At 50.5% G+C, this 26,593-nt stretch overlaps 2 protein-coding genes across 7 annotated transcripts; one reads left to right on the top strand and one right to left on the bottom strand.

Annotated features, from left to right (window-relative positions):
- Positions 1-239: 239 nt before the first annotated feature.
- On the bottom strand, positions 240-5,361 carry LOC130516191 (5-hydroxytryptamine receptor 1B-like). The gene is made up of 2 exons (XM_057017070.1): positions 3,515-5,361; positions 240-3,428 (listed from the first exon to the last, which is right to left on the bottom strand). The coding sequence occupies exon 1, from the start codon at positions 5,103-5,105 to the stop codon at positions 3,966-3,968; it is 1,140 nt and encodes a 379-aa protein (XP_056873050.1). The 5' UTR covers positions 5,106-5,361; the 3' UTR covers positions 240-3,428; positions 3,515-3,965.
- A 2,011-nt stretch (positions 5,362-7,372) lies between these two features.
- On the top strand, positions 7,373-25,313 carry mei4 (meiosis-specific, MEI4 homolog (S. cerevisiae)). Of its 6 annotated transcripts, none has more exons than XR_008947383.1 (5): positions 7,373-7,502; positions 7,600-8,087; positions 11,119-11,250; positions 19,823-20,096; positions 20,239-20,380. XR_008947383.1 is itself a non-coding variant. In XM_057017072.1 (5 exons), exons 1-5 carry the CDS (start codon positions 7,382-7,384, stop codon positions 24,589-24,591), a joined length of 897 nt encoding a protein of 298 aa, XP_056873052.1. In that variant the 5' UTR covers positions 7,373-7,381; the 3' UTR covers positions 24,592-25,313. The 6 variants fall into 6 exon arrangements, 5 of the variants coding, with proteins under 5 accessions (XP_056873052.1, XP_056873053.1, XP_056873051.1 ...); XM_057017072.1 differs by lacking the exon at positions 19,823-20,096 and adding an exon at positions 24,535-25,313 and having other exon boundaries at positions 20,239-20,337; XM_057017073.1 differs by lacking the exon at positions 19,823-20,096 and adding an exon at positions 20,477-21,267 and having other exon boundaries at positions 20,239-20,337.
- The last annotated feature ends 1,280 nt before the right edge of the window (positions 25,314-26,593 follow it).

Genomic DNA, 26,593 nt, shown 5'->3' on the forward strand with positions numbered 1-26,593 from the left:
GTTATCAGCAACTCCACAAGAACTCAGAAACAGAAAGGAACAGATATTTCAGCTTCATCTTATATATTTTATGTAAACATTCATCAGAGAAACAGGAGATCTCTTTGTCTCTTCTTCTGTACTGTCAAAGTCAAGCAGGTGCCTCTTTCTCCCCCTCTGGTGGTGGGTTGCAACACTGCTGATGAATGTTTGTGGTGTCCTGTTGCCCCTCCAACCAATAAGTTGCCGTGACACAGATATGGTGATCATCAGGATTTATTTTAGTCCAACCAATAACAGAACTAAAGGGAGTGAACACACTTTTTAAAGCACTGCAAGGTTCCACCAACATGTGTTCCAGATCCTCATCCAGAAGAACAGAAGCAGTCCGACAGTTCCTCAACCTCTGATGTGACAACGGAGCTCCTGAAGCAGCTGAGCTGGAACCCCTGACAGAGTTGATCTCCTCTACAGGTGCAGGTTTGAGGCTGCAGCTACTGTTACGGGATACAGAAAAAGATGGAACCGAACGGCAGAAACAGACATTTTTGTGCTGTCAAACAGTGGAGAGAAGATGTGAGAGGAGGCTTTATCACAACTCTCACATTCACTTTCTATCAGTGGATTCACAGTCGCCTCCGAGGCCAGAAAAACGGAAGTGTGATTCCACAGAGAGGTAAAAATCTGAAGAGCGAGAGACACTAAAGCTGCGAGGAGACGACCTTTTCTTCCTCATTTCCACTGTAAAATAAGGCTCATCTGCATGTTGACAAGAGTTTGATTTGTGCTTGAAATTGTTCTCTACAGAACAGCCTGGAAAATAACATCTGCCAGCATTTTCCCTGACAGCAGGACGCTCTGACACGCATTTGTGTTTGAGGTGGCGGCGTGGGGACGTTTATATCAATCGCAGGTTCAGAACCGGGTACGCCGATATGACTCCATCTATATTCCACTCAACATGTTTATTTTGGCTTCTGCTGCGCCACCTGTTGCCAGCAGAGAATCGATTGCCGGGGCTGAGCATCAAGGTGATCAGACGGCCACGGTACGTTCGGACAAAAAGGGTAGATGTTGGCTCTGAGGAGAGCTTCTTCACTCTGATGATGGTTGTCCCATAAGATGGACGCAGGTGATACACAGTCCTCGGGCTCACTGGTTAGCATGCTAGCCTGTCCTGTGGCTGATCCCGAGTCAGTCTTCTTTGCTGGTTCCTGTCAGCTGCTTCTCGGGCGCAGAAGAAGGTTTTGCTGACGCTGATCCCCTATCACGATTCTTGATCGCACAATTATTGATCACGCTTCCCCATCGGCGACAGAAGACAGTCTCTTTACGTGACAATACCAGAACGGACATTTTAAAGTGCGTCTTAATGCTTAATCATCACAACTCATCCTCACAATTGCAAAGACTTCACTAGGTGCGACAGCATGAAAGGCAGCGGTGGAGTGAGGAGACACCGTCACGCACATTAAAGATTAATGTGCGTCACAGAGGACACAAACATTCCGCAGCAAAGCCCAGAACGAAAGAAGAGGGTGCGTTTGATCAGACATTCAGAACTGACATTTTCCTCCTCGCTGCATTTTTCCGCCAGTTGGCTAATTAAGGTGCAAATGGCCGCAGCGCATTTAATCGTGGCGGAGCAAATACCACCACAGATCCTCGCCACGATAACACAAATGTCGGCGCTCTCGTGCCTGTCGCAGCACTTGTGCCTCCCAATCACAAAGTGTTGTATCAGGAAAACGTGCCAGACCCTCACAACAGGCCATAAACTGATTTTATTGATCTTTTTCTCTGTTTTTTTTCAGCGGCAGCGGCAGCAGTGTGGCTTTAGCGCCGCTGCTCATGTGTGCTGAAGCACCGGACGGCTTCCTCTGACTGACAGAGCCACCAGATGAGCGGATCGATACCGTAGAGCACGGCTGTTCGCCACAGAGCTACAGCCCAGCAGGACGGCCACGGTCAGGCCAACATCCAAGATGGCTGCCTGAGAACACGTATGTCACTGCGCTCGCCAGTCTCTGGCAGCCATCTTGGAAGTGATTCAGCAAACATGCTGTCGCTGCCTCTGCTGCTGGAAATACCTGCCTGAATTTGGGCATCTAACCTTTCATTTTATTTAAAAAAAGCAACAGTTTTCCAGAGAGAATGGTGAAATTAATGGTTTGAGCTTCAAAAGCTTTGTCCTTCTTTCTGTGGGAAGGTTGAGACTCTCATGTCTGTAGGTTAAATACTTGCAGGAGTTTAAACAAGAGGTTATGATGTGAATTGATGGATTTACTAGTCCTGTGGGCTCCTGTAAAATGCTAGGTTATTGCTAACAAACACAATATTGCAATGAGAGATAAGTTGATGATGCCACCTGCTACACCCTTAAGTTACTACACTTAGCTTTATTGCTAAGGTTATTGCTAGCAAAATCCCATTTCAGTCTGAAGTGCAGCCCACCACCAGGGGGCGACAGAGATGCTTTGGTTTCACTTATGGGATGAGCAGAGATGCTGTTTAAACCTTCTTCGTGTTTCTTCCAGTGATGTCAACTACAAATATTAGCACACAGGAGCAAAGAGTTAGCTAATCAGGCTTTATACTGCTAGCATAAGACACAGGTTATTACTATAACCTCGCATTACTATATTAGGTTATTGCATTGTGGGTAAATTTGTTGTCCTCGCTCTGTTTTTAACATACAGACATGAGGGCATCTGTAACTGTGGTCGTTTCCTCTACCGGACTGAGGAGAAAAAAGAATGGACGTGAAAACAAACTCGGTTGATCGTATTACCGGATTACTTAAATCATTGCATATTTCGTGCAGGGCTGTAGCTAAGAAGGACCCAAGGTCATCAAATCTCTTAAACGGGCTAACTTTAACGATATCGCACTTTTAGCTGGCTCTAAGGTGTAAATGATGCCGACCAATCAGAGCAGACGGTGCTGTGTGTAGGCGGGGCTATAAAAGGAAGTGTTTATTTGGCAGTTAACAGTTAAAATTTCTGGTTCAGAGATTGAAGCCACAACCCTGCACGTAAACAAGCTTCCCATCTGCAGTATTTCCATCTTTTTCCACGCTAAATCGTCTGGTGACCTTTTTCCTCATCTTCCTCATCAGAAATATGCCTGCGAAGGACCAGCAGCAGCTTAAACCTGATATTTAACATGTGGCAGCTTGTGTGGAGGTAAAGTGTGAGTCGGATGGGAAAATATGGAGATTCTTTTACTGTTTGAAGATTTCCATCTCCGCCTCTCTTACTGAAGACTCAACTGCCACATTTCCATAGACGGTCTGCAGGAACATCTCTGCTCAGCGTCTCCCGGGGCCACATGTGACCATGTCATGAAACATCGACGCTAATATTAACAAACGGAAATGCACCTTCATCAGGAGCACAGCTGGCTTTAGAGTTTACAGTGTGACGCCCAGCAGGCTGATCCAGACTCTTCTGGAAATGAGGGAAAGAATGTTCACAGATTCAAACATCTACACGCACTTTGGAGCTACAGCAAGGAGAAGAAAGGAAATACATACACTGGCCACGTGAATCTACCACATCCTCACTGTTGCCTCACGCCAAGATCCGGCTCTCATCTCCATCCAGGCCAGGCACATCTGAGGAACTGAACGCAACTTGTAGGCACCATTATTTCCCATTATTGACCCAGGAAAACGAAACAGGAGGGTTGTTTTTTTGCCCGAGGGGCTCGTGGTAGCTTCGCTCTCAGCGCTTTGTGCTTACAAGCCAACTGGCGTGGACTGTCAAACTCATATGGCAAAGGGAGTCTGCGCAGTGGGGGGGGGGGGGGGGGGGGGGCGCCCTACAGTGGGGGCTATGGGCTTTCTCCAAGTCACTGATAAAGTCATCAAACAGTCAGTGATCATATCCACAGATGTGTTCCCACATATAAAGACACTGAAAATACGGAGTGATGGTGGAGTTCTACAGGTGTGTGTGTGTGTGGGGGGGGATGGGGGGGTCTGTTCAGGCCCTGCAGCACTTAAACCGTATCAGTTTGTGGAAAGCCTGCTTGAAGTCCTCGTTGGACATGGTGTAAATGATGGGGTTGATGAGCGAGTTGAGGTAACCCAACCAGGTGAAGCTGTCGAAGAGCTCCGGGTAGAAGCAGGACGGGCACACCGGCACCAGCAGGGTGTAGATGAAGAAGGGCAGCCAGCAGACGATGTACGCTCCAAGGATTATTCCCAGGGTTTTGGTGGCTTTCCTCTCGCGCGCGGCGGAGATGCGCTTCTTCTCCAGCAGCGCGTCGGACACGGTGACCTTCACCTGGCCGATGTTCGGGGACGAGGTAGTGTCACAGGAGGAGGAGTCGTTGGTCCCGTAATTGAGGGAGGTGGTGGACGCCACCGAGCCCGGGGAGTTGGTGATCAGGTGCGCAGAGGTGAGCCTCTTCCCCGGCTTGTTGTGCGACTGTTTCAGGATCCGTTTGCGCGCCTCCACGTAGATGCGCCCGTAGAGCGCGATGAGCAGCAGCGTGGGGATGTAAAAGGCGCCGAAGGTGGAGTAGATGGTGTAGAAGATGTGGTCGCTGTTCACGTTGCAGCTCGTCACCTCTTCCGCCTTCACCTGGCGCCAGAAGAAGGGCGGCAGAGAGATGGAGATGGCGATCACCCAGGCGGTGGCGATCATGCCGGCCGCGCGCGCTGGCGTGCGCTTCTTGGAGTACTCCACCGCGTCCGTGATGGCCCAGTAGCGGTCCAGCGCGATCACGCACAGGTGCAGGATGGACGCGGTGCAGCAGGTGATGTCCGAGGACAGCCAGATGTCGCACATCACCTGTCCGAGCGTCCACGTCTGGCTGACCGTGTAGAGCGCGCTGATGGGCATCACCAGGATGGAGACCAGGAGGTCCGTGACGGCCAGCGAGGCGATCAGAAAGTTGGCCGGGGTGTGGAGTTTTCTGGACTGGTAGATGGTGGCGATGACGAAGGCGTTCGAAAGCGTCGTGGCGAAAGTTATGAGCGCTAAGGTGACGGCGACCCCCGCCTGGACCGCCACGTTACCGTCGCTCCCCTCCGCTACGGGCGTCAGATTGGCGTGCGTGTAGTTGCGGGAGATGTTGAGCAGCTCGGGCGCGGGTCTGAGCTGGCTGGCATCCTCCATGCCTCCACCTTCCGAACCGCCCTGTCATCGAGCTGCAGGACAGCCGGGACCAGACAGGTGATTCTGCCTCCCCCTCTTCATCTCACTCTCCTCATCCTCGCGCATCTTCCTCAGCGGGAGCGAGGCTCCTCCATCATCCGTCCAAGTCTCCCGTTTTTCAGACCCACTCAAGCATCCAGACGCGAACGGAGCCGCTTTAATTTAAAAAAAAAATCCGCACAAGTTGAGGCTGACTCCAGCTTTTATAGCCTCCCCTTCCTCCCCTCCTCTCCCTCCCTCTCTCCCTCTCTCTCCTCAGACTCTCAGATGGTGAAATGACTTTTTTTGGTCAATAGTGAATCATTTCTATCGCAGCCTGATCAGACTGCAACTGTCGTGGTTGGAAGCTCTTCATTTCCAAATAACCACTCATTTATGTGAGCTGGGTCGTTTCTCCTGCACTTTCCATCTGTAACAAGACCCTGACGTCAACACCGTCCTGCCACCGGGCTTGTTTGTTTGTTTGTTTGTTAGGAAATGGTGATATTCGGGCCTGGGAAGAGATGATTACACTTTGAACCTAAAACACCAGTGCTGCCTGTATATGCTGATCACGGCCGAGAAATACTTTGGTTTGTTTTCTCATTCATTTTATCATTGAGGTCTGATTTTTTTAAAATATATATATATTATTATTATTATTTTCAAGAGCTCCTGCATCTACTATTTCATTTTTAATTTTTATTTAAACGTGTGTCGATATGCTTGACTCTAATTTCATCATCCATAAAATAATTTGGATTAAACTGGATATTGAACAGTATTGATCAGTGATCCGTTAAAGTTCCATCAGATAATACTTAAAAGTGGGTTAAATAAGACTCTTTTGCACGGTTTTAAAGGCTATCATAGACTATTTCTGTGTGTGTATCAATAAAAGGCACAAATGTGTTTTAACATATTTATTTCTGACAGCAGAATTAAAAGGTTTCTGGCGGAAGTCACTGAATCTCATTTTCCTGTAATAACATCGGCTGTTCCGTTAGCATTAGCTGTTCTATTAGCATTAGCTGTTCCGTTAGCATTAGCTGTTCCATTAGCATTAGCTGTTCCGTTAGCATCGGCTGTTCTGTTACCATCAGCGTCGAGCTCCACTTCAACAGGTGCTGCTCGATGGAGAGTAAAACTAGTAATCTTCAAGGTAAACCAATCCACATTAGCTCGAAATGTAATTTTTAAAATATTTGCGCCAATAATATCGAGTTTATTGTCTCTGTGTGAATGAAATACTTTAGCGAAATATTGCGCTAACGTTAGCCTGCTATTAGCGAGGTGTTATGGTAATAATGGATACAGTTTCCAACTACCAGATTTTATTTTATAATAAAATATTATAATAGGTTATTTAACATTTGCTCCAATCTACTGTAACATTAAAATGAAAGATGTGTATTCTCGAACAGGTGGCGCGGCAGAGCTAGTTTAGCTTAGCATTAATATTCATATTGAAACAACAAACACGTGTATTAAATGGGTTTGAAGCTAGTAAACGTGTCAAGGTTGGTCGCTTTGAGTTAAAGTTTTTTAAAAACTCAAACCTTTATGCAGTTATGTCCTAAAATATTGGAAGAGACATCTTTAAAACATGCCAAGGTGAAGTCGTTTTCAGCAATAATTCTGATAGAAGCCTTCAATCCAGCAGAAAATGTGTTTAAAATGAAAACACCTTCATAACGTGGCCGCCTGCCAGACAGAACAGTTGTTTCAGTTATTTCTTCAATTTGGCTTAAATATTACGGCTTTATGGCTTTACTTTAACGGGCAGAGAAACTAGGATAAGAAGGATGTTGATGGTCACCCATGTGATCCTCACATGGTTGGTGAGGAATTACGCCAACCTTCAGAAAGTTCTTCAGCGTTGATCGTTTTCACGCCTCCCTTATTTCCTATTTCCATCCAGAGATGTCGCCGCTGGGCTTCTGCTCAGATTTGCCCCTTGTTCTGTGTTTCCAGGCGCGTGTCGGAGGCAGTGGGCTCTCTCCCAGGCCAGAGTGGCCCTGGCACTGGTGCTGGTGAAGATCAAACCCTCGGGTGTGAGCGCTCGACAATACGCCGACGCGTTGGCCTCCAAGCTGAGAATCCTGGATGAAGGCTGGAAGAAGGAGGCCCGGGACCTGCAGGAGCAGGTGCTGAGGCTGCGGCAGGAGCTGCTGATGAGCCGGTGGTGGCGGCGGTGCCGGTGGTGCCGGGGGGGCTGGCAGCCAGCAGCAGCGAGGCAGCAGGTGGAACACGTAGACATGCAGACAGAAAGCACATGTTCACCACAAGCATCAGCGTTTGCTAGAGGGCCACATTGTCTGGTGTCACTTCCCCTCTCCTGGAGGTCTCCAAGGGTCCAAACGTTCTTTCTATACAAATGTGCAAGAAAATAAATCAAATCTTTCTTGGAAAAGTAGCTATTTTTCTGGTTTTCAGGTAGCAGAAACAGTCACACTTTGTCTTTTTATGGTTCCAGGCTGCGACAGAACTGTGGACCCAGCTTCTCAGGACCTCTTTGGGCCAGAATGTGTGGTCCAAACAGACTCGGAGACCCCTGAACTCCTCCCCAGCGTCCCTCTCCAACGGCCTGCCGACACTCCCCGCCTTCAGGAGCGTCCTCAGGAGGTCTTTCCTCACGTGGAGTTCCTGCAGTCGCTGTGCGCCCTTCAGAGGGTCAGAGGGGACGACCACGGCCTGGAACCACTCTGGTTCCCCCCTGATGCCGATGCCGGGTCCCTCCTGGCGGACTCTGTGTGCCAGCTCCTGGACTCGGTTGTGAAGGCCTGTAAAGATCCACCCCCTTTTGGACCTGGTGACCCGGTGCTGCAGGCCTGCCGGGTTGTTTCCCAGGCGACGGACCTGTTCTGCTCCCAGAGGCTGCCTTCTGTGGAGTTCAAGAGGGGCGTGGAGTCGTCGCTGGAGGAGCTGACGGAGATGCTGCTGCACCGGGATTGGTCCAGTCAGGTGAGGGATCTGGGGGGGGGGGGGGGGGGGGGGGGGGCGGAGGTGTGTGAGTGTGTGAGAACCGGTCTTTCTAGTCGGTACTGGTGTTTGGGTTAACAGACGGTTCACGGTTCCCCTCACCTGAAGACTTCATCTGTCTGGAGCAGATCAGTGGGATGATGGAGATGATGATGAGTAGTGAAGACAGTTCCTTTACTGGTCACCTGTGCCTTTACTGGTGGGCAGGTCTCCAGGTGGGCTGGTCTCCAGGCGGGCTGGTCTACGGGTGGGCTGGTCTACAGGTGGGCTGGTCTACAGGTGGGCAGGTCTACGGGTGGGCAGGTCTACGGGTGGGCAGGTCTCCAGGTGGGCAGGTCTCCAGGTGTGTGAACAGCTCAGACAGGCGGCTGTAGTGTAGCTTTGGTGACTCCTGCAGCTTCCGACTGAGCCCTTCTGGAATGGTCACTTAGAAGCTGCAGTTTTTCCCACCAGTCGTCCCAGGAAGTTGACGGCCGTGGTCACATGATGTCTGTGATTCCCAGTGCAGGAGCCATTTGCATCCCGAGCCTTTTGCTTCTTTTCCTGGCTCGTGCATGTGTGTTCTGACACGCGTGTGCAGGAGGCTGAGCGGATGATCCGGCCTGAGCCCACACAGGCGACGGAGCTGTGGGTGGTGCGGGTGGTTGACGCCAGCCCTGCACCACCCAACACCTGGTGCTCACACCAGTTCCTGTGGATTAATGAGACCACCAGGATCTCAGGACCTCCTCCAGGCTGGATTTAGGGAGGTTCCCAGGTCGGTTCTCTCACATATCTCCTCGTCATTCTGCTGATCTCAGCATCTCAGCGAGATCGTCAGATCTCATTTGGGATGCAGGTGTGTGAAAACCGATGATCTACAGGTTGGACACAGAATTCAGTCCAAATAGTCAAGTTGCGATCACATTTATGCCCATTTCCAGGTTCTACAGCTCTGAGCCAGCATCTAAACGTATCCTCCTGGCCTGTTGCCACCCACCTGACAGGTGCAACGAAGCCAATGATTAATACACAGGTGTACCACACAGAGGACAACACGCTCATGACAGGATTGGTGAGCGGAGCGAGCTGGGGTCACGTGACTTCAGCCGTTTGTTCGGAGACTCCCGCTGTATTGAGGACAGTGTGTAAACCTGCTGCCGGGAGTAAAGTGGGGCGCTCCAGAGATGAGCTGAGGGGGTCCCAGGTGGGAACGCCATCATCCCGCACAGGTGACTCAACCCCACAGGTCATGAGGCGCAGCAGCAGCGTTGACTGACTGGTGTCTTGATGCTGGGACGTCCTCTGTCGCGGAAAACAAGAGCTAAAATAGCCAAAGCAGCATCCTGGTGCTCTTCAGCTCCAGCGGCTCTTGTGACACAGACCACCCAAACATGACTTCACCAATCACCTTTGGCTGTGTAATGTTAACAGGCTGTAAATGTTAGCATAAACTAAAGGCCTTCTATGTGGTGTTTGTTCTCTCCCTGCTCTCAGTTGTTAGGGGGGATGACCCCATCAGTCATATGTTGTGTTATAGCAACCACAGTTGGACTAATCAGGAGCCAGGGTGTTCGCACTGATGCACTGTAACTCTCTCTTATGTTGACACTCTGGCTTTTTTCTGCTGAGAGTAATGAGTGTGTGTTAGTCTGCAGTGGTGTGTACGCATCAGTCTCAGGGTTTGTCAGGGTTTGGGTCCCGGTGAAGCCTAGAGACCAGCACGAAGGTCCTGAGCTCAGATCTCTGCCTGAAGACTCCAGTTAACGGTCTGAATATCGGTGACAGTCACTGCGCAAAATAGCAGAACCCAATAGCCTGGCCCAGCCTAGCCCAGCCTAGCCCAGCCTGGCCCAGCCTGGCCCAGCCTAGCCCAGCCTAGCCAGCCTAGCCCAGCCTGGCCCCAAGGCTACTGAAGATTGGGCTCTGATGTAGTCATCCTCTTCATCACCATCATTATTGTAATCATGGTCTCGATGATATTCGGCTTCACCATTAGAATGACATGTATTATCATCATCATTAAAGGCACCATCATCACATTCATCTTCATCACTATCAACAGCCGTCATCAGGCTCGCCACCACCATCACCCCCTCCATCATCATCACCATCACCTGCAGGTTCTCGAGCTGAGTGATGTTTAATGTTAAACGTGATGCTGATGTTAACCTTTTGTAGAGGAGGAGAGTTAAGTGACTGCCTGCTCTCATAAACAGCCTCCTCCTCCTCCTCCTCCTCCTCCTCCTCCTCCTCCTCCTCACTGAGTTTATCACCTTCCTGAACACTACGGCTGCAGACGTTCAGCAGATGTTCAGCTACGATCGATCATGTTTCTGACACGTGTCAGAAGCGGCAGAAACATGAAGGAATGTTTTAATTCGCGTTGATGCTGCTGGGTCTTTTAATTGGCGTCAGTTGTTTCCCGCTGCAGCATAAACGGATCATCAGAGTCGGCACCTGCTTCGTTTTAAGGAAGAACCGCAGATACGATGATCAGTGAGCCCATTCCCTGTCACTCTGAGCCACCTCTTGTTTACACGCTGACAACGTGTCACTATGTTCCTTATATTTGGACCAGTGTGTCAACAGGACGCTGGATTATGCAGCTGATACCAGTTTACAGTCTCCTCCCTCCAGTTGTCTGGAATCATGAATGAATCTGTTGGTGGCACAATCAGCAGCACGGCAGAGAAAATTGAATTTCAGGTTCTTCATGTTCTCGGCGTTAACAACACATCTGATCAGCGTTTAGCGGCTGATTTCCATTTGACCCGATGCCCTGGAGGTGGATTATTAAGAGTTTTATAATCAGGAGGCGGAGTTTTATTTATCTGGAAGGGTAAATGTTGCTGACTGGCTCCGTCAGTGCTCCTCTATAAAAGCTCGTCCTTCAGTTGCTTTAGGTTCTCTGATCTCACCCGTGTGGGTTCGAGTCCTGGGTGGGTCCAGATCTTCTCAAAGCTTCACCCACGCTGACAGCAGCTGATTGAACGGAGGGCTGCGAGACCTTACTGGTGATTTTGCTCCTCAGCTGCCGGCTCCAGAGAACCTGAGCGAGTGCCTGATCGTCCTGGGGAGCAACAACGTGTCCAAGTCCTTTCTCATTCGTCACCTTCTGACCCGGCTCAGCGGCGTAGCTGATCAGCTCTGGCAGGTTTTTCAGGTAACACCCCCCCACCACCAGCAGCAGCACCACGCCTCCTCCACTCTGTCATCCCTCTCTTCTTCTGCTGCTTCTTTAGTGTTTTGTTTTCCTCTGCTGCTTCCTGATAAAATGGGCTTTGATTAGAAATGCAAATGATGCAGCTGCTGATGGTGGTTGCACCTGGGTCTAAAGTTCTGATGGGTTATGGAGGGAGGAATGGGACAGCAGTCAGACCCTCAGTGATTCTTCACCTTCTCATAATAAGGTTCTTCAACTTTCCTTCCTTCTGCCAGCTCCTCGGCTGTTCTTCCACACACTAAGGTTCTGCTGTAATTCCTTCTGGTCTGTTTGCTTCTCATCTTTTGCTCCATTTTCCAAATGATGAAACCACAAATGAAGCAAAGCTGGTAAAATGATGAAGGGAAACGTTTCCTGATCCAGGGAAGCTCCAATCTCCTTTGGCTGTGTTGCACATTTGAATATATCCTCATATAGAACGTATCAATTGTGTCTTTGCCAGCTTGTTGTGGTCCTCACTTGTTTCCATGGCCACTCTCTGTATTATTGGCTCTTTTATTTCACCTCTTTGTTGTGTGTACAGTCACTGTGTGCAGAACTTCAGGTAAAGTCCATCTTCTGCACCACCTAAATCAATACTCCCACTCATTTCCTGTTTGTGTGTTCTTACGTCTCTCAGAGCTTCATGCTGCACGTAGCTGTTGGGGTCTGGAGTGCCAACTGAGCCCCCGGGGCTCTTTCAAAAAATACCAAAGGATTGAGATTAGCTCCACTCTCTACCCCCCCAACCCCAGCAGGGTCCAGTCCTGCTTACTTATGCCTGCGTTCTCCCGTCAAGAGGAAATCTGATGGCAGATGGAGGATTTTTATCAGTGCTGTGCTTTTTAGGGCTGAAGACAAGTGAATCCAGCCTAATGCTGCTCCAGCTGCAGGGTAATAAAACTAGCATCATCTTTCTTGCCTTCAGGAGACCTGACATTGTAACATTAGAGCGCTGGTCTGGCATTTGAAACACAAAACTCACTCAGCCATGTAATCACTGGGGGGGGGGGGGTGTTCAGGGGGCACAGAGGTGTGAGGAGAGGGAGGATTTATCCTGATTGTGAGTGAAGGAATGGCTCCAGCACGTCAGTCACACGGCTACCACAACAGCCAGCCTTTCCTCGGTTGGTGGGTTTCAGCTGGAGCAGAGAGAAGTTTTGGGGCTTGGGTTCCTCGTGGTGGTTGTCAGACAGGAGCGGCGACGGTGTGAGCCGAGTCAGCCAGCAAGGCTGATTTACATGGTTAATCGTGCAGTCCCTTTTGTCACAGTTTCCCTGAAACGCTTGGTTTTGCTGGATTTTCCCTTAGAGCCTTAGAGCTGTTCTTCACTATAGCGACCTTTAGTTCTTACGTAAATCATGTGCATCATTTCAGGGCTGGAGACAGCCTGGACGGATGGGAGGTTTCAGTCTGCCAGCCATTATTGCGCCTGCCCCCGCAGCTCCACTTTATTCTTTCAAGGCTAAAGAGGGTGACAATGAGATTGCTTTTGAAGACTTGCTGTGTTTGAAGAGCCTCTGGGCCATCTTATTTGCACGGATCTCCACGCCTTCAGCTCTCTGGGAGAGGAAATCTCTGGAGGGGGGCTGCGTGTCCCATAAAGTAGAACCTGGGAGGACGCTGTGACCATTAACATTTTACACACTTGTGCTATTATTCAAAGTGACTGATGAGAGCGACCTTCAATTTCCTGAACCTCACATATTTTAACATTAAGATCGCAGTTGTGGAGTTGAGATCAAATCTGAAATAAATGGAAGTAGTTCAACTTATCATCCACAATCATTTCAGCATGAGATGGAGATGGAGGGGAGAAGAGAGTGAAAATATTGATAGGGATTCTCACACTTAGATCCACAGCCTTCTTCTGACGTCTGATGGACCCAGCAAACGATGGTTGATGAAGAACATTTAGTCCCTTTGCGCGCCAAAAGCTGTTCTTGAGTTTGAAACCATTTCCCTGTGGGTGGGTGTTGGGTCTGGGTGGGGCCCGTGAACCTCGGTCACACTTTATTTTTCCTAAAAATACACAGGGTGAATCTCCATTTCACCAAATATTCATTGAAAGTGCAATTCATCCATTTTTATAGTACAAACTACAGAGCAGGAACCATCAGCCCTGCGGGTCTCCTGCCGTTCAGAGTTGGAGAAGATAATTTGAAGGACAGCAGAGTCGGTCAGAGGAGGTATTAAAACCGGGAGCGTGCTACTGGCAGCGGGGTGGGACAGGCTGTGGTCCTGCCTCACGCGTCCTCGGAGACGCTCCACCCCGATGCCACTGTCCTTGAAGCAGCGCTGCATACCGATGAGCTGCCATCTGGGTGGCGTTGCTGACAGAGGTCGGGATAGTCGGCAGGATCTAAATCCTGAAGCTAGCGGGCGGCGGAAATGCTGATCCGCCGTTACTACAGCAACCTTGAAGACAACATCTCTTCAGCGGAGCGAAGAACTGAAGGTCAGGCTGCTGCAGTAGCTGTGGGAACTTCACAAACAGGACTAAATCAGACACAGGCTGTCTGACGGTGTCCAAATGATGATCTGGCTGGCCTCCCTCTTCTTTGGCCCCGCCCACCAGGAAGCAGATTGGCGTCAGGTCACAGGTGGCTCCTCCTCACGAGCCTGCGTCACTAAATGAAAATATAACTTTTATTGGCTGATTAATTGTTTGGTGCCTGGTGGTGGTTTTACAGCTGAGCTCATCGAGGTAATGTCCTCATTTTGTAGAGTAACATGAAGAAATGGATTCATCACAAACTAATGGGAATGCTCATTAGCTGCAGCCTGAGATTAGATTTCCTTTGAGGAATCACAGGGCATATGAGAGCTGAGGTCAGGTGACCCTCCTGGTTAACCTTCCGTTCCAGCTTTATTTGGCGTGACATCATTAGAGGGCTCTGACGACTGGCGTGGTCGGCGCGGTGTCTGGGCCGGTGACCTTAATAAGATCAGCTTTGGTTTGGGGATATTAAATTTGGCTGCGGCGGTGATGAACGAGCTGTCAGAGGAGGGGGGGGTCTGTGGTGGTGGTGAAGCCAGATGAGGAGCCGACGCCGTCCACGTTAGCGTGCCGCCGCTGGCCTGGCGCGGCCTTGCCTTATTTGATTTTCAATCCTGAACGTGAAACGCTCTTGGTCCTCCCTGCGTCCCAGCTGTCCACCATCAAGTCCATCGGTGCTGAGAAAACCTGACTCTATCAGAGTTGGTGACATTCCCATCAGGCTGGCTACACACACCTTAAAGCTCATTTGTTCTGGTTCTCACGTGCATCACCATGACAGCAGGAAGCTCTGCTGTTTCCATGGTGCTGAGTGACTGATGGATTAAAATGGGTCAGTCTTTGTAATGACTGAACGTCTGTTCTTACACAGAAATGGACACATAGCTGGTGGCTGGCCTCCCAGAAATCCAACCTTTTCACGTGGTAGTTGTGCTGTGGTCGTGCAGAGAATCTAAGACCGCCGCCCCCTCTTCCCCTAGCACGCCACGTTCGTGGTTGTTTACTGGAAGCATTAATAACGTCTGCTGAGAGCGGAGCTGATTGTGGAGGTAAAACGTGATCCCGCACGTTAAAAGCTGCTTCCCAGCACCGTACGTAAGCTGACGCTGATGGAGGGGCTTAACTGAGCCCCAAAGACATTTACACTGAAATCTGTGGAGGGGGGGCAAATGTATATGCAGCCATCTATCGTGGAACTTGGTTTGGTCTCATTTTTTCTTTGTCTTTATGGGCGGTTTGGCCACCGTCGTGAAAATCCTTAGTTTAAAGTTAAAAGTTAAGTTCAAATATCAATAAAGGTGTCGGGGCTGCTCGCGGTCTGTGTTGGTTGATATCTGTTTTACCTGCTGGAGTACAGTTGACTTGGATTTCTTTTGCTTGATGAGAATTATTGATTCTTACTTCACATTGTGGCTATTGAGTTCAAGCTCAGACCTCACACATCAGTCTGATTCAGCAGTCAAGCGTTGGCTTCGTCTGTGCTTGTCGGCTCGTAATGAGCTCAAAAGGTCTGCTATAATAAAGACGTTAGCATCATGATGGATGAACAAACCAGTGTGGGTGATGTGTGAGGTGCAGGGCGCGGAGCACAATCAGGAAACTGCTGAGAAGAAAACGCCAAATCCAATCACCTTCTCAAGGTTCGATGCAGTTTTCAAAGTTGGGTCATTTTCAACGTATCAACCACAATCATTTCAGCATGAGATGGAGATGGAGGGGGAACAGAGTGAAAATATTCTCACACTTAGAGCCACAGCCTCCTTCTGACGTCTGATGGACCCAGCAAACGATGGTTGATGAAGAACATTTAGTCCCTTTGCACGCCAAAAGCTGTTCTTGAGTTTGAAACCATTTCCCTGTGGGTGGGTGTTGGGTCTGGGTGGGGCCCGTGAACCTCGGTCACACTTTATTTTTCATAAAAATCACAGGGTGAATCTCCATTTTTAAGGACGGGTTCATCCCGGTGAGGGTTGTTGCAGGTTCTGATGACGCTTCGCCTCTTTGCCCCCGCCCACTTCACAAAGTGGGCGGGGCTAATGCAACAGCCTGGCCATTGGCTTGTTTGGTGGGCAGATGAGCAGAAGTTGGTCCGACAGCACCAAAGATGACGGAGCGACCTCGGCCCCGTGCTGCTCACCTGGCAGAATGAAGAGTGATCACATTAAGCCAAAGTCAGCTGTCCTCTGGCGTACTTGTTTGCCAACCAGCGAGAGAGCTGCCCCCCTGCTCAGCCCCCCCGCAGCAGCATTGGCCAAATGACTCTAATGTCGCCGCTCATTGACTCTGTTTGTCCTTGATCATCTTCCTCTTCTCCATGCACTCAAACAACCATTCAGCTAGGAGCAGGAGGAACTGATAGATTTGGGGGAGCGGGAGGATTCGGGGGATCCGAGGTGGCCGGAGGAGCTGAGGGATCTGGAAAATCTGGAGGATCTGAGGTGGTTGGAGGAGCTGAGGGATCTGGAAAATCTGGAGGATCTAATGTCTGTAACATGGGTTCTGCCTGAGCATGAAGAGGGTGTATCGGTGTGAAGGATCTGCTGTGATTGTTGTGAAGCTCGTCTTTATCGACCCACAGTGATTGATTGCCGACGGCTCAGGAAGAGCGAAGAAGAGTCCTTGGATCCACGGTCGGCTCTTGTCTGAGCAGATGAACAGCAGCCTGATGTGGTCTGATGAACTCTGCTGTTTTATCTGATGTGACAGAAACAACCTGCAGTCACTCCCCCTTTATGCTCAGGATCTTCCAGGTGTTCCAGATGCTGGGATAAGCTTCTGAAGCCCCGCGTGCGTGTCTGGAGCCGACCTCAGGCCTGTCCTGTCCTCACGCCGTCGAGATGTGCAGATTTGAGCTCAGGATGAGATGACATCGATTTCCTGTCAGTCGGATCCACAGATTGTCCGCAGACAGACATCAGAGAGGAAAGTCGGAGGAAAGAGAAGAGGCGACCCGTGTGCATGGAAAAAATCAATTTGTGGAAGTTGGGTCTGCTCTGCCAGGACGCGTGTGTCGAGTTGTGTCAGCTGCGTTCACAAAAACATGTCCTCAGCACGGAGCAGCTTCAGAACTTCACCCAAGGAGGAGAGGCTTTCTCAGGGACGCCGGCCGGTGGGGCGGAGCGGCTCTGCAGATGTTCGCTGTCTGTTTACGGGTTTATCTGTGTGTTTAGATGGCATCAACTGAATGGCAGAACAATGCTTCTTTCCTCCCTTGGCTGTTTCCACTGTGGCAACAAATCAATCTGTGTCCTTGATCAGTAAATTACTGCCCTTCACACTGGGAGCCGAGCACAGCTTCATTATGGACTCTTTGTCAGCCGCCGCCTCGCTTTCTTCCTCCTCTCTTTGTATCCAAACTCCTCTCCCAGTATTTTTTCACTCTCCTTTCGCAGCGGTTCTTGTCACATCGCCGTGTAAGTGGTGTCGCACGGAAGCAGACCGAAGTCTGAGGCAACTTCTGACAGCGTTGCAAAGAGCAGCAAAGTGGTGAGTCACAAACTCACCAGCTCCATTCTTCAGCCGGAACATTTCGATTTTCTGGCCAGAAGGGTCAGATCAGATGGTGCAATCGCATCCATCTGGGGTTCTCTCAGTTCACCGGCAACTTTCAAGTCCTTTTCCAACATTTCCAGTTCAAATGGACGGATTCCTTCATATATTTTCTAAAAAAGAGAGAACTTGGCTAAGGGAGGATTCATCCTGGGCCGTGTCTGGTGTGCGTCTGACCAGCACATTGTCACCAATTGTGGCCTGTGTTCGCTGTTAAATGATTGTTTCAATGGGAATTTGAGCGTTCGAGGTGCTTCTGGTGTTCAAAAACATTCGGTGAGTCCTCGTTTGTCAACATTTCAGAAGATACGGGAGTGAAATATCAGATTGGTTCATCACTGAGTGCGTATGGGGATGATCAAAACGCAGATGAAGGTAGGAACCTGGTCCAGAAGCAGCCGGAAAAATGACAGTTCTGAGCTCTTTTAAAGGCGATCGTGTGTGAGAATTCACAAGCTGTCCAAGCTCCTTTTCATCACCCTCAGTTGTTGCTCCAGCTTCCTCTGTTCCAATCAAGAGGACGATTAAATCCCATTCAGGCGGCCGCTCGATCATCTGGGCGCGGCCATGTTATCTGGGGCAGGGTGCTGCAGGCTCTCCTCCTTTGTAGAGGAGAAGTTCTGACTCACCTTTGACATTTTCCAAATCCAGCAGTGGTCATTATGAAGAGCCGTCATAAAGTGCTGAAAGCGTCCACCCACCAGCTCCCATTGGTTCTCCAGCCACGCTCCTTCCAGGTTCTGGGCGCACTCTTGCCACCATGTTCACATCCCCATCCCTCCGAGCCCGGGCCCTCGCTCCCCACGCAGCTGCTGCCCCTCCCGGCCCCCTCAGACAGTGTGGCCCCACCCATAAATCCTCCAGGTTTCCTCCAGATTTCCTGATTAAGGAGGAGGGAAGGTGAGCGGTGATTAGCAGCCCTCCTCCTGTCGGGCTCATCACTCGGTTTTAGAGGCTCTAACGAAGCAGCAGTGGGACCAGTTTGGGTCCTGGTCGCTGTCACCAAATCCTGAGCTATTTGGCTTTGCTGTTCCAGAAACAGGAAGTGGAGCCTGGAGCTGCTGCCTTTAGTGAAGGTGAAGCTTTGACTGCAGTGGAAGCTTGTTGGTTTAGCAGAACTGGAAGCTGGTGCCAGACTGTCTCGTCCCAGAGGAGCCGCAGGCAGCTGGACTCAGTCCTGCTGCGTCCCCCCTCGCCAGGCTTTAACCTTGCTCGTTCGGATTTTATCCTCCTTTAAGGTGGCAAGTTTAACTACATATTATTATTGTTATTATTATTATTAGACCTGTTTCTTTTCAACACTTTTAGTTCAACAGATCCAAATGGAGCGGTAATTTTGAAGCAGCTGGCTCTTCTGGACCGCCTGTTGCTCATTTCTCCTGTTCTGTCTGATTGAACGAGTCCAAAAGTGCTACAGAGAGTTTTGGGCTCTTCACCCTTGTTTCCTGATTGGAGTTTTGAACTTCTGAGTCTTTATTACCTTCTAACCACGCACCAGCCGCAGCGTTTATCAGCCCCTGATGTCCCGCTTGCGCGGATGCCAGCAGCTCCTGTGACCGCCAGCACGCCGCCACGCTCCTGCGTATCGATCCTTGTCCCAGGGAATCTGGTTCCTGCCTGCAGGATGAACGTACCAGCATCTCCGGGCTCGGAGATCCTCGCTGCTGCCGCTTCTGCTGCTGCTTATCTGATGCTGCTGCCTGAACCCGAGGGCGCCGCCGGAGGAGACGGAGTGAACAATAACCTGCTGTAGCTGCAGGAGTTGGGAGAGGGTTCGCGTTAGCAACAGCTGGGTGTGTGTAGCCGTGAGCCAGTCACGTGGAAGAAACAATCGTAGGTCCTAATTGGGCTGGATTCATTGTTTGACCTTCCTGCGGGCTGATAATAACCAGGTTACCTCTGACATAAACGTCAGCCTCGCGCTCCTGATCCTTTCCCCTTGGTTTGCTGGGCCACTTCACTTCACGCTCCGGTCAGCAGGTGACACCAGCAGCGCCAGAAATCATTTTAGCGTGCCGAGTTCAGGAGAACCAGCACGCCGCTCGCACGCCGCTCATGATAAAGATGAGTTATGGTCGCCCCTCCCTGCAGCGACAGACAGGCGCGGCTCCTTAATCACACGACGGGCGCCGAGGTCACGTGACGCTGAGACGGAGCGCCGCTTCTTCCCCAGCAGCAGAATCCCATCTGATGAGAGCTGAGGAAAGAAATCTGAACATTGGTTCCAGCTCTCTGGAGACACCCCCCCCCCCCCCCCCCCCCCCTCCCCCAGTGGGGTCTAAGTGGTGTGTTTGTGTGTGTGTTGTCACATTATGTCAGCTTCCTAAAAACATAAAGCCTGGAGGAATACCTGAGAGCCATCTGCTGGTTGTTTTTCTCTCTGACACCTCCCACACACACCCCAACTTTCATCTCTCTCCTCTTTCTCTCTCTCTCTTTCTCTCTTCCTCTCTCTTCCTCTCTCTTTCTCTCTCTTTCCAACAGATGAGGTGCACTAAAGTCTAATATCAAAGAGCATCTTTGGGCACAGAGACAACTGTTCTGCCTCTGTATCGGAGGTGCACCCGACACTGACCCGTCTGTCACGGATCCTGTTTTTATGTCTGATTTCCACTGGTCCGTGAACGTTGCACAGATAAGCGCTGGTCTCCCTCCCTCTCCACCATGGTCCCGGCTCACGTGTTAATAAACCCCTCTGAGGAACCAGCGTTAAACCCCCGTGCTCGTGGTGTTGCTGTCTATGGGTCCAACTCGTGCTGTGAGCTGAATATTTAATGTGCTAAAGCTCAGACCTTTGATGCATAAAGGTTCTGCCCGAAGGTTCTGGGTCTATGCTCAGAACCACGTGGCTTCGCCGTCTGTTCTGTCAGAGTGTAACCAAACATTTCTCCCTTTCACAGGACGCGGAGGGTTCGGCCATCCACAAGTTTCCGCTGGCCCAGTATCACAATTCCTTCCACCTGTTCTGGATTGTGAAGACGCTCCTCCAGAATTGCAAGGTACCGTACAGGGCGGCGGCGGGGTCGGACGCCACGGGTTTCTTGGTTCACTTGGAACGGCGAGTGTTCCTCCTGTCGGAAGAGTTCCCCCTGTTCTCCATGTACATGTGGATGATCGGAGGCCTCCTCACCTCCACAGGCGCCGGTCCGCCTCCAGCCGCAGCGCTGTGATGAAAACACGCGATAGTTGATCGGATCCTGCAGCCAGAGAAGCGCTGGGGTTGAAGGGAACCCTTCAAGTGCTGCTCCCCTGCTCTCCCTAATAACGGCCGAGGCACGAGCGCCTCTGAACACGCTTGACGCTACGCCACAAATTAGCGGCGGCGCGGCTGCGGCGCTGATAGCCATCGTCCCTATTGTTCCGGCTTTGGGGTTCTGCCCATCTGTGTCTGAGATCTCCTCATCTTTCATATCCTGTAGAGAGCAGAGAGAGAGGCCACGAAAACCAAAATAAAAACCAGAGAAAGAATTAAAAGGAGCCGCTCATACGTGAGCTCAGCAGGAGCGTCCGTCAGCAGACTGGTTATTGTGGTCGCCAGAGCAGAGGGGATGCTGGGTAAAAAGAGACATGATCCAATTAACTCGCGTGTTGTCCGAGATGGACGAGTGCTGACAGCGTGAAGGTGTGTTCACCTCACCGGAGGAGGCAGAAGATTCCATCCATCCATCTGACGGCTCCACAGGACAGATGTTGGGGCCGGGCAGGCAGCGCTGCAGCTGCTGGTCGATGGGAAAGTCCTGTCAACTGTTTGGACCCACTCCGCCTTCCGCTCCCCAAGTCTAACGTTTGGCTGCTTCAGGTGAGATTGGGAGCATTGGATTTAACTGACCTTCAGAGTCTCCACAAGCCACCTGCATTTCAGCCCTTTTTAGCCTCTAAAACGACTTTGTAATTATTTTCTTCTGTAATAAATGAATAACCTGCATAAACTTTAGTTTGCTAACTTTAGCATTTTTGCTAACAGGTGGACTAAACTGACAGAAGACATTTTGTGTCCTCAGTTGTCCTTTAAAACTAAAGCTAATGAATGTGGTCTGCCAGGATGAGCAGGTGTAAATAAAGCTTCTCTAAGGTGTGAAGGTGCTCAGGAGGAGATTTATGGGCTCCTTAAACCTGAAATGAAGGTTGTTTTGATTCATTTTCCATTTGTCCCGTTGCTGTGAGGTGACAGAATGTCTCATGTTGAACATTGCTGTCAAGGTCAGAAGTTTGACCTCTGTCATGCATCAACAGGAAATGCATCAGAACTGAGAAGATGAACCTTCAGGCCTTGCTGACCTTGGCTGGTCTGCATGGCGTGTTGATGTACCTGTGGTCAGACCACTGGTTTAACTTTGGGTTAACTAACGAGGCAGATTTAGTTCACCAGAGGAGTCGACCGATGTGTTGAAGCTGCAGAACTCAAGTGCTCCAGACCCTGAAGAAGCTCTAGAGATGTTTGGGGAATCTTTGACGTGAACTTTGGAATAAGAAAACTTTCTGAACCCAACTGCTCCAGTTCAAATCCGTCCTCCACAAGAGTCTTCAGCCCCGGTGTGATGCCTGAAGTTCATTTTCAGAGATCTGGTGACATTTAAGACCTTAATAAGATCGTAGCCTCTGCCAGATAAAGTCTCCAGCAGCAGACCTCAGAAATGGACCTTGTCTAACCCAACGTGTGAATTCATCCTGTCTGGAAATAGATGATTTCTCTGTGGTGTGACAGCCCACATCTGTCCTCTCGGCCTCCCGCCGCTCGTCTCTTGGTCCTGTCCAGAAGGTCGGCAGGGTTCCTCAGAACTCAGGTGACAGGAACGCCGCCAGCTGTTGGATGTCCGTCAGTAGGTGCACATCCACCAGCTTCTCTGGTCATTCCACGCTCTGCCCTGCGTCCACACTGACTCCAAGGACAAGTCCATCCTGTAGCTTCAGACTCTGTGAAGCTATATTTTAAATAGAACAAATCCTAATTTAAAGTGATGAGACAAAAAGTTCTGAAGAGCTTCTCAGTTCTGCGACTCTCCTTTTGTGTAGGTTCGGCAGTCTTCATGAAGCAGCTGTTTGTTTTCCTTTATTTACCATCATTTAATGTTGTTAGCCCAACAACCCTCAAGCTGGTGCTGCTAGTGTTGCTAATGAAGCTAGTGGTGTAGCCAGGGCTGTAGCTAATTCTCTAGCTGGTGCTGAACTTCACGCTGAGGTTATCGGGGTTTAACTGTCTGAGCAGCGCTGAGCTCATGGCTCGATGGTGAGATGATGGTGGTCACTTCCTCAGCGGATGGACAGAAGGACAGACCACACGTCCGCTGCTCAGGTGTCTTCATCTGAGCATGCCCAGCACGTCTTCTGAGCCAGGACCGTGGTTCCCAGCGGCTGCTCAGGTTTGGTTGTTTTCTGAGTGTTGATTGATGCAGCGTTTGTTATCAGCTCAGAAACATCCTGCTGGTGGGAGGTTCCGTGGTCCACCCCGAACAGGCTGGAGGGATTTTACACCCTCGGAATGTTCACTGAGGCCTCGGAGGAGCTGGACAATGCTTGTTTGGAGGAAGATACGGAGCTTCCTTCCTCTCTGAAAGACTCCACCGAGGGATGAAACGGCCTCCTGGCTCAGGGATACGATGGTCTCATTTGGAATCCTTCATGTTTGCAGAAGCAAATCTGTTTCCGTTAAGGTTTAAGTCCACCCACTGATGAGCTGAGCCCCCTAACCCCTGTCTAGAACTCAATTTTCTGCTCTTTTTGCACCTCCAGCTTTTCTGCCGCGTGAAAACACCACAAATGAGACGTGAGCAGCGTCTGTAAAGCTCAGTTAATCACCCTGATTGGATTATTAATGAATAAGGAAATCCCTACCAGACTCACTCTGTCTCCATGGAAACATTCTATCAACCGCCACAATCTAAAGTGAGGTTTCTGCTCAGTGAGCAGCACCATTAAACAGAAGATCCAGGTGCATCGTTGACCTTCTACCAGCATCCATCACGTTTGGTGATCTGCTGCGGGACATCTGTCCAGAACCAAGCCAAGGCTCAGGGGACGTTCTAGAACTCTCTAGGACAGGAGAGGACAGCTGAGGGGCTCATCTAGCGACGTGCGAAGATGCGGGTCATGATCCAAGAACACGCAGCTTTTGATTTGTGTTCCTTCACAGACAGCAAGAACTCCCTTTTATAGTGGAACCTGCCCCGAGTGGGTCAGATTCATTTAACACAGGTTAATCTGAGGGCAGAGTATCTCCCAGATTATCTTGTTTTGCCAACAGCAGACAAATTGAGAATAATTCCTGTCAGATCGGAAGCTTTGCTCAGGAAATAGATGTGTGTTTAAAATGAAATGAATTCTTTATTCCTGAAGAAATCAGCCTGACACTAGTTCCACATCCATATATCTCCTGAGGAGTTCATCAGGGATGTGGTGATTAAACAGGACGTGTTTGTTTATCCTTCAGCACACACACACACACCCTACACACACACATCCCAGCGTGTTTGTGCTGAAGTTGGAGGCTCGGTCTGGTTTCCTGCAGGTGCTTCATGCTAACCCTAACGATCAGCTCTTTACGCTAACATCCACATCTTCGGCTCGGTGCTCCTCATTAACAGGTGAGGCACTGAGGTTCCTGACCGGAGAAGCGTGTTCGGGTTGTGCTGAAGGTGTAAATGTGCTGGTGTCACAGGCTGGAGGGGTTCTGGCCATGCAGGAACCGTTGTGTTAATTCAGGCAACAAGCTAACATCCCAAAACCTCCGATTACGAGAGCGCCGCGTAGGGCTGCTGCCCCGGTTCAGGCATTTAACCTGATAAAACTGGGCAGAACCTGAGAGACGGCGCCGGCAGTAATGGGCCGGATCGTTGGATCCAGGCGGCTGAGCGCCCAATGGCGAGCAGCCGGTCATGAAGGAGGACGGGGTGGAGTCCTTCATTTATTGGAGTTTCATACGTTCCTTTTTTGTGTCAAGAAAATGATTTTCCACCATCATTGAGGCCAAGACGGTCACATTTTTATTGGAATGTAACTCTGAAGGAGTCCAGACGATGCAACTGTCAGCAGCTCGTTGGCGTCCGGGACCCGGGCTGGTGGCTGGGATCACGGTCGTGATCACGGTCGATGTCAGCAGGACCTCCCGCCCCGTCGGGGCCTCCTTGACTTATTTGAACACTGAAATGAGACGTCTTCAATAACACCTGATGTCTGCTGCTGCTTCCTGTCTCTGACAGCAGGTCGACCCAAGCTGCGACAGCCAGACACAAAAAAGACCTTCAAGTTCACGTTGAACCTTTGGAGACGACACCCAGCCCCAGGAGGAGGCTCCCGTTTCTAAACACGGACCAGCTTTTGGATTTAATGTCACGCAAAACCTCTAAATCACAAAACAAGTCACACAGTGATCAATAAACAACACCTGAGTTTGCTCTGTGTTTCCAGCTCCAGACCGTCGCCATGCCGACGGTTCTCTTGTTTATTAATCCTAGAAACTGTGGTCAACAGGCGGACGGCTTCCTGCGCACCCTAAGCCGCCCCGTCCCCTGCCCGGCGGGGGTCTGGAAGCTACCGTGGAAACTGGGACGTGACGCTAGCGTGTTGCTAACGCGATGAAGTCCCTTTCACGTTTCTGTGATATCGTCTGGGTCGTGCACGTGTGCCACCAGCGCCAGTCTGGCGCCACCGCCTGCTCTGCAATCATGATTCTGACTCACAAACCGCACTTCCCCCAGACGTCTCCTGTAATTATTGTTGAAGCCTATTTTAAGTGTGTGCTTATTAATCATGTCACACTTGAGGTTCCCTGGGCCCCAGAGCATGCTGGGAGATATTTCCTTTGATAAGCAGCAGGCTGCCGAGCCCGCTCAGATGCCCTCAACATGAGGCAACCTCTTGATGCTGGTTGGCTCATCAGCAGAAAGATGCTGGGACTGAAAGGTGTTGTTTTGTTTTCCCGACGTTCCAACTTTCATCATCTTCTCCATTTATACGGGCGGTTGATTATTTATACGTTATCAGGAGGTGTCGGGATTTGTCCTGCTCCCAGTGCTCTTCTGGACAGCACAGCTGTTCTTCTGGATGTTGGTGCTGGTCTGGCTCCAAGCTCCTCTTGGGAAGGGGAGGATATGTCAGCGCTCCTCCTCTTCATCACCTCCAGATGGTTGCTGGAGCTCTTCACGTCTGAATCTGAAAATCTCATCGAGGCAGTTGGAACGTTATCAGATCCCACCGACGAGCTCTTTCACATAGACCGACGGGCTCAGTCGAGCGTCTGACGCTCCGGGAGTCCGTCCCTGAGGTCTTCTCCGTGGAACAGGAACCGCAGGACGGCTGTGGAACACCACAGAAGAACACTGTGGGTGGAGAAGGTAGAGAATATTGTTTTCTTCACTGAGGATTTCAGGACGGGAACTTCCTGTCCAGAGTTTAAGGTCAGCTTTCAGAAAAGATTGGAGACATAAGCTCCGCCCCTTTGATGCTCAGCAACAGTGGGCTGCAGTAAAGGTCTTAAGCCCCGCCCCCTCCAATATCGGGCCAGATCGTACCAACGTGTGTTTGTTCTGCCTTCACAGGAATCAGGTGGTTCCGCTCTGACCTCTAAGACTGTTGATGTGACTAATAAAAACAAGTTTTTGATGGGTGATGGTGCACTGGGTGGTTGTGGGTAGTGTCCTGGCCTCGCACTCACGCCGCACAGCTTCTGCTGCTCTTCATCAGCTGGAATGGGAGAGCCTGGATCATCCTCGTCCTCATCTTTGCGTCACAGCCATCGGAGCAGTGCAGCTCTCTGCTGCCCCCTACTGTTACAGCATCCCTTCGTATTCACCCACATGGAGGGAAACCTGCTCAGACACTCAGGCCTTTAAAGCTCTCTGGATCCTGATTGATGAAGCTCCCATCATCCAGGTCCAGAAGGTGTTACAGAGGATGACGTAGGATCAGGAATCAACCAGGAACTCTGGACATTTAACTCCTTTGCAGGTATTTCTTCCACTGTCTCCTTTGCGCTGTATAAATAGTGTATTTTTGTGTGTGTTCTGTGCCCGACCTCACCTCTCCTCTCCTCTCCTCTCCTCTCTCCTCTCCTCTCCCTCTCCTCTCCTCTCCTCTCCTCTCCTCTCCTCTCTCTCCCCCCTCTCCTCTCCTCTCCTCTCCTCTCCTCTCCTCCTCTCCTCTTTTTCTCCTCCTCTCCTCTCTCCCCTCCCCTCCCCTCTCTCCTCTCCTCTCCTCCTCTCCCTCTTTTCTCCTCCTCTCCTCTCCTCTCCCCTCCCCTCCTCTCCTCTCCTCTCCTCT

The sequence above is a fragment of the Takifugu flavidus genome, chromosome 19, assembly GCF_003711565.1.
Source record: "Takifugu flavidus isolate HTHZ2018 chromosome 19, ASM371156v2, whole genome shotgun sequence".
In the NCBI taxonomy this organism is placed as follows: domain Eukaryota; kingdom Metazoa; phylum Chordata; class Actinopteri; order Tetraodontiformes; family Tetraodontidae; genus Takifugu; species Takifugu flavidus.

Coding starts and splice junctions, on each gene's coding strand:
- mei4 (XM_057017071.1), top strand. CDS start 7,382: ATGCAGACAGAAAGCACATGTTCACCACAAGCATCAGCGTTTGCTAGA. Junction 7,503..7,599: donor AACGTTCTTTCTATACAAAT/GTGCAAGAAAAT, acceptor TTATGGTTCCAG/GCTGCGACAGAACTGTGGAC. Junction 11,251..20,238: donor AGCTCTGGCAGGTTTTTCAG/GTAACACCCCCC, acceptor TCCCTTTCACAG/GACGCGGAGGGTTCGGCCAT.
- LOC130516191 (XM_057017070.1), bottom strand. CDS start 5,105: ATGGAGGATGCCAGCCAGCTCAGACCCGCGCCCGAGCTGCTCAACATC.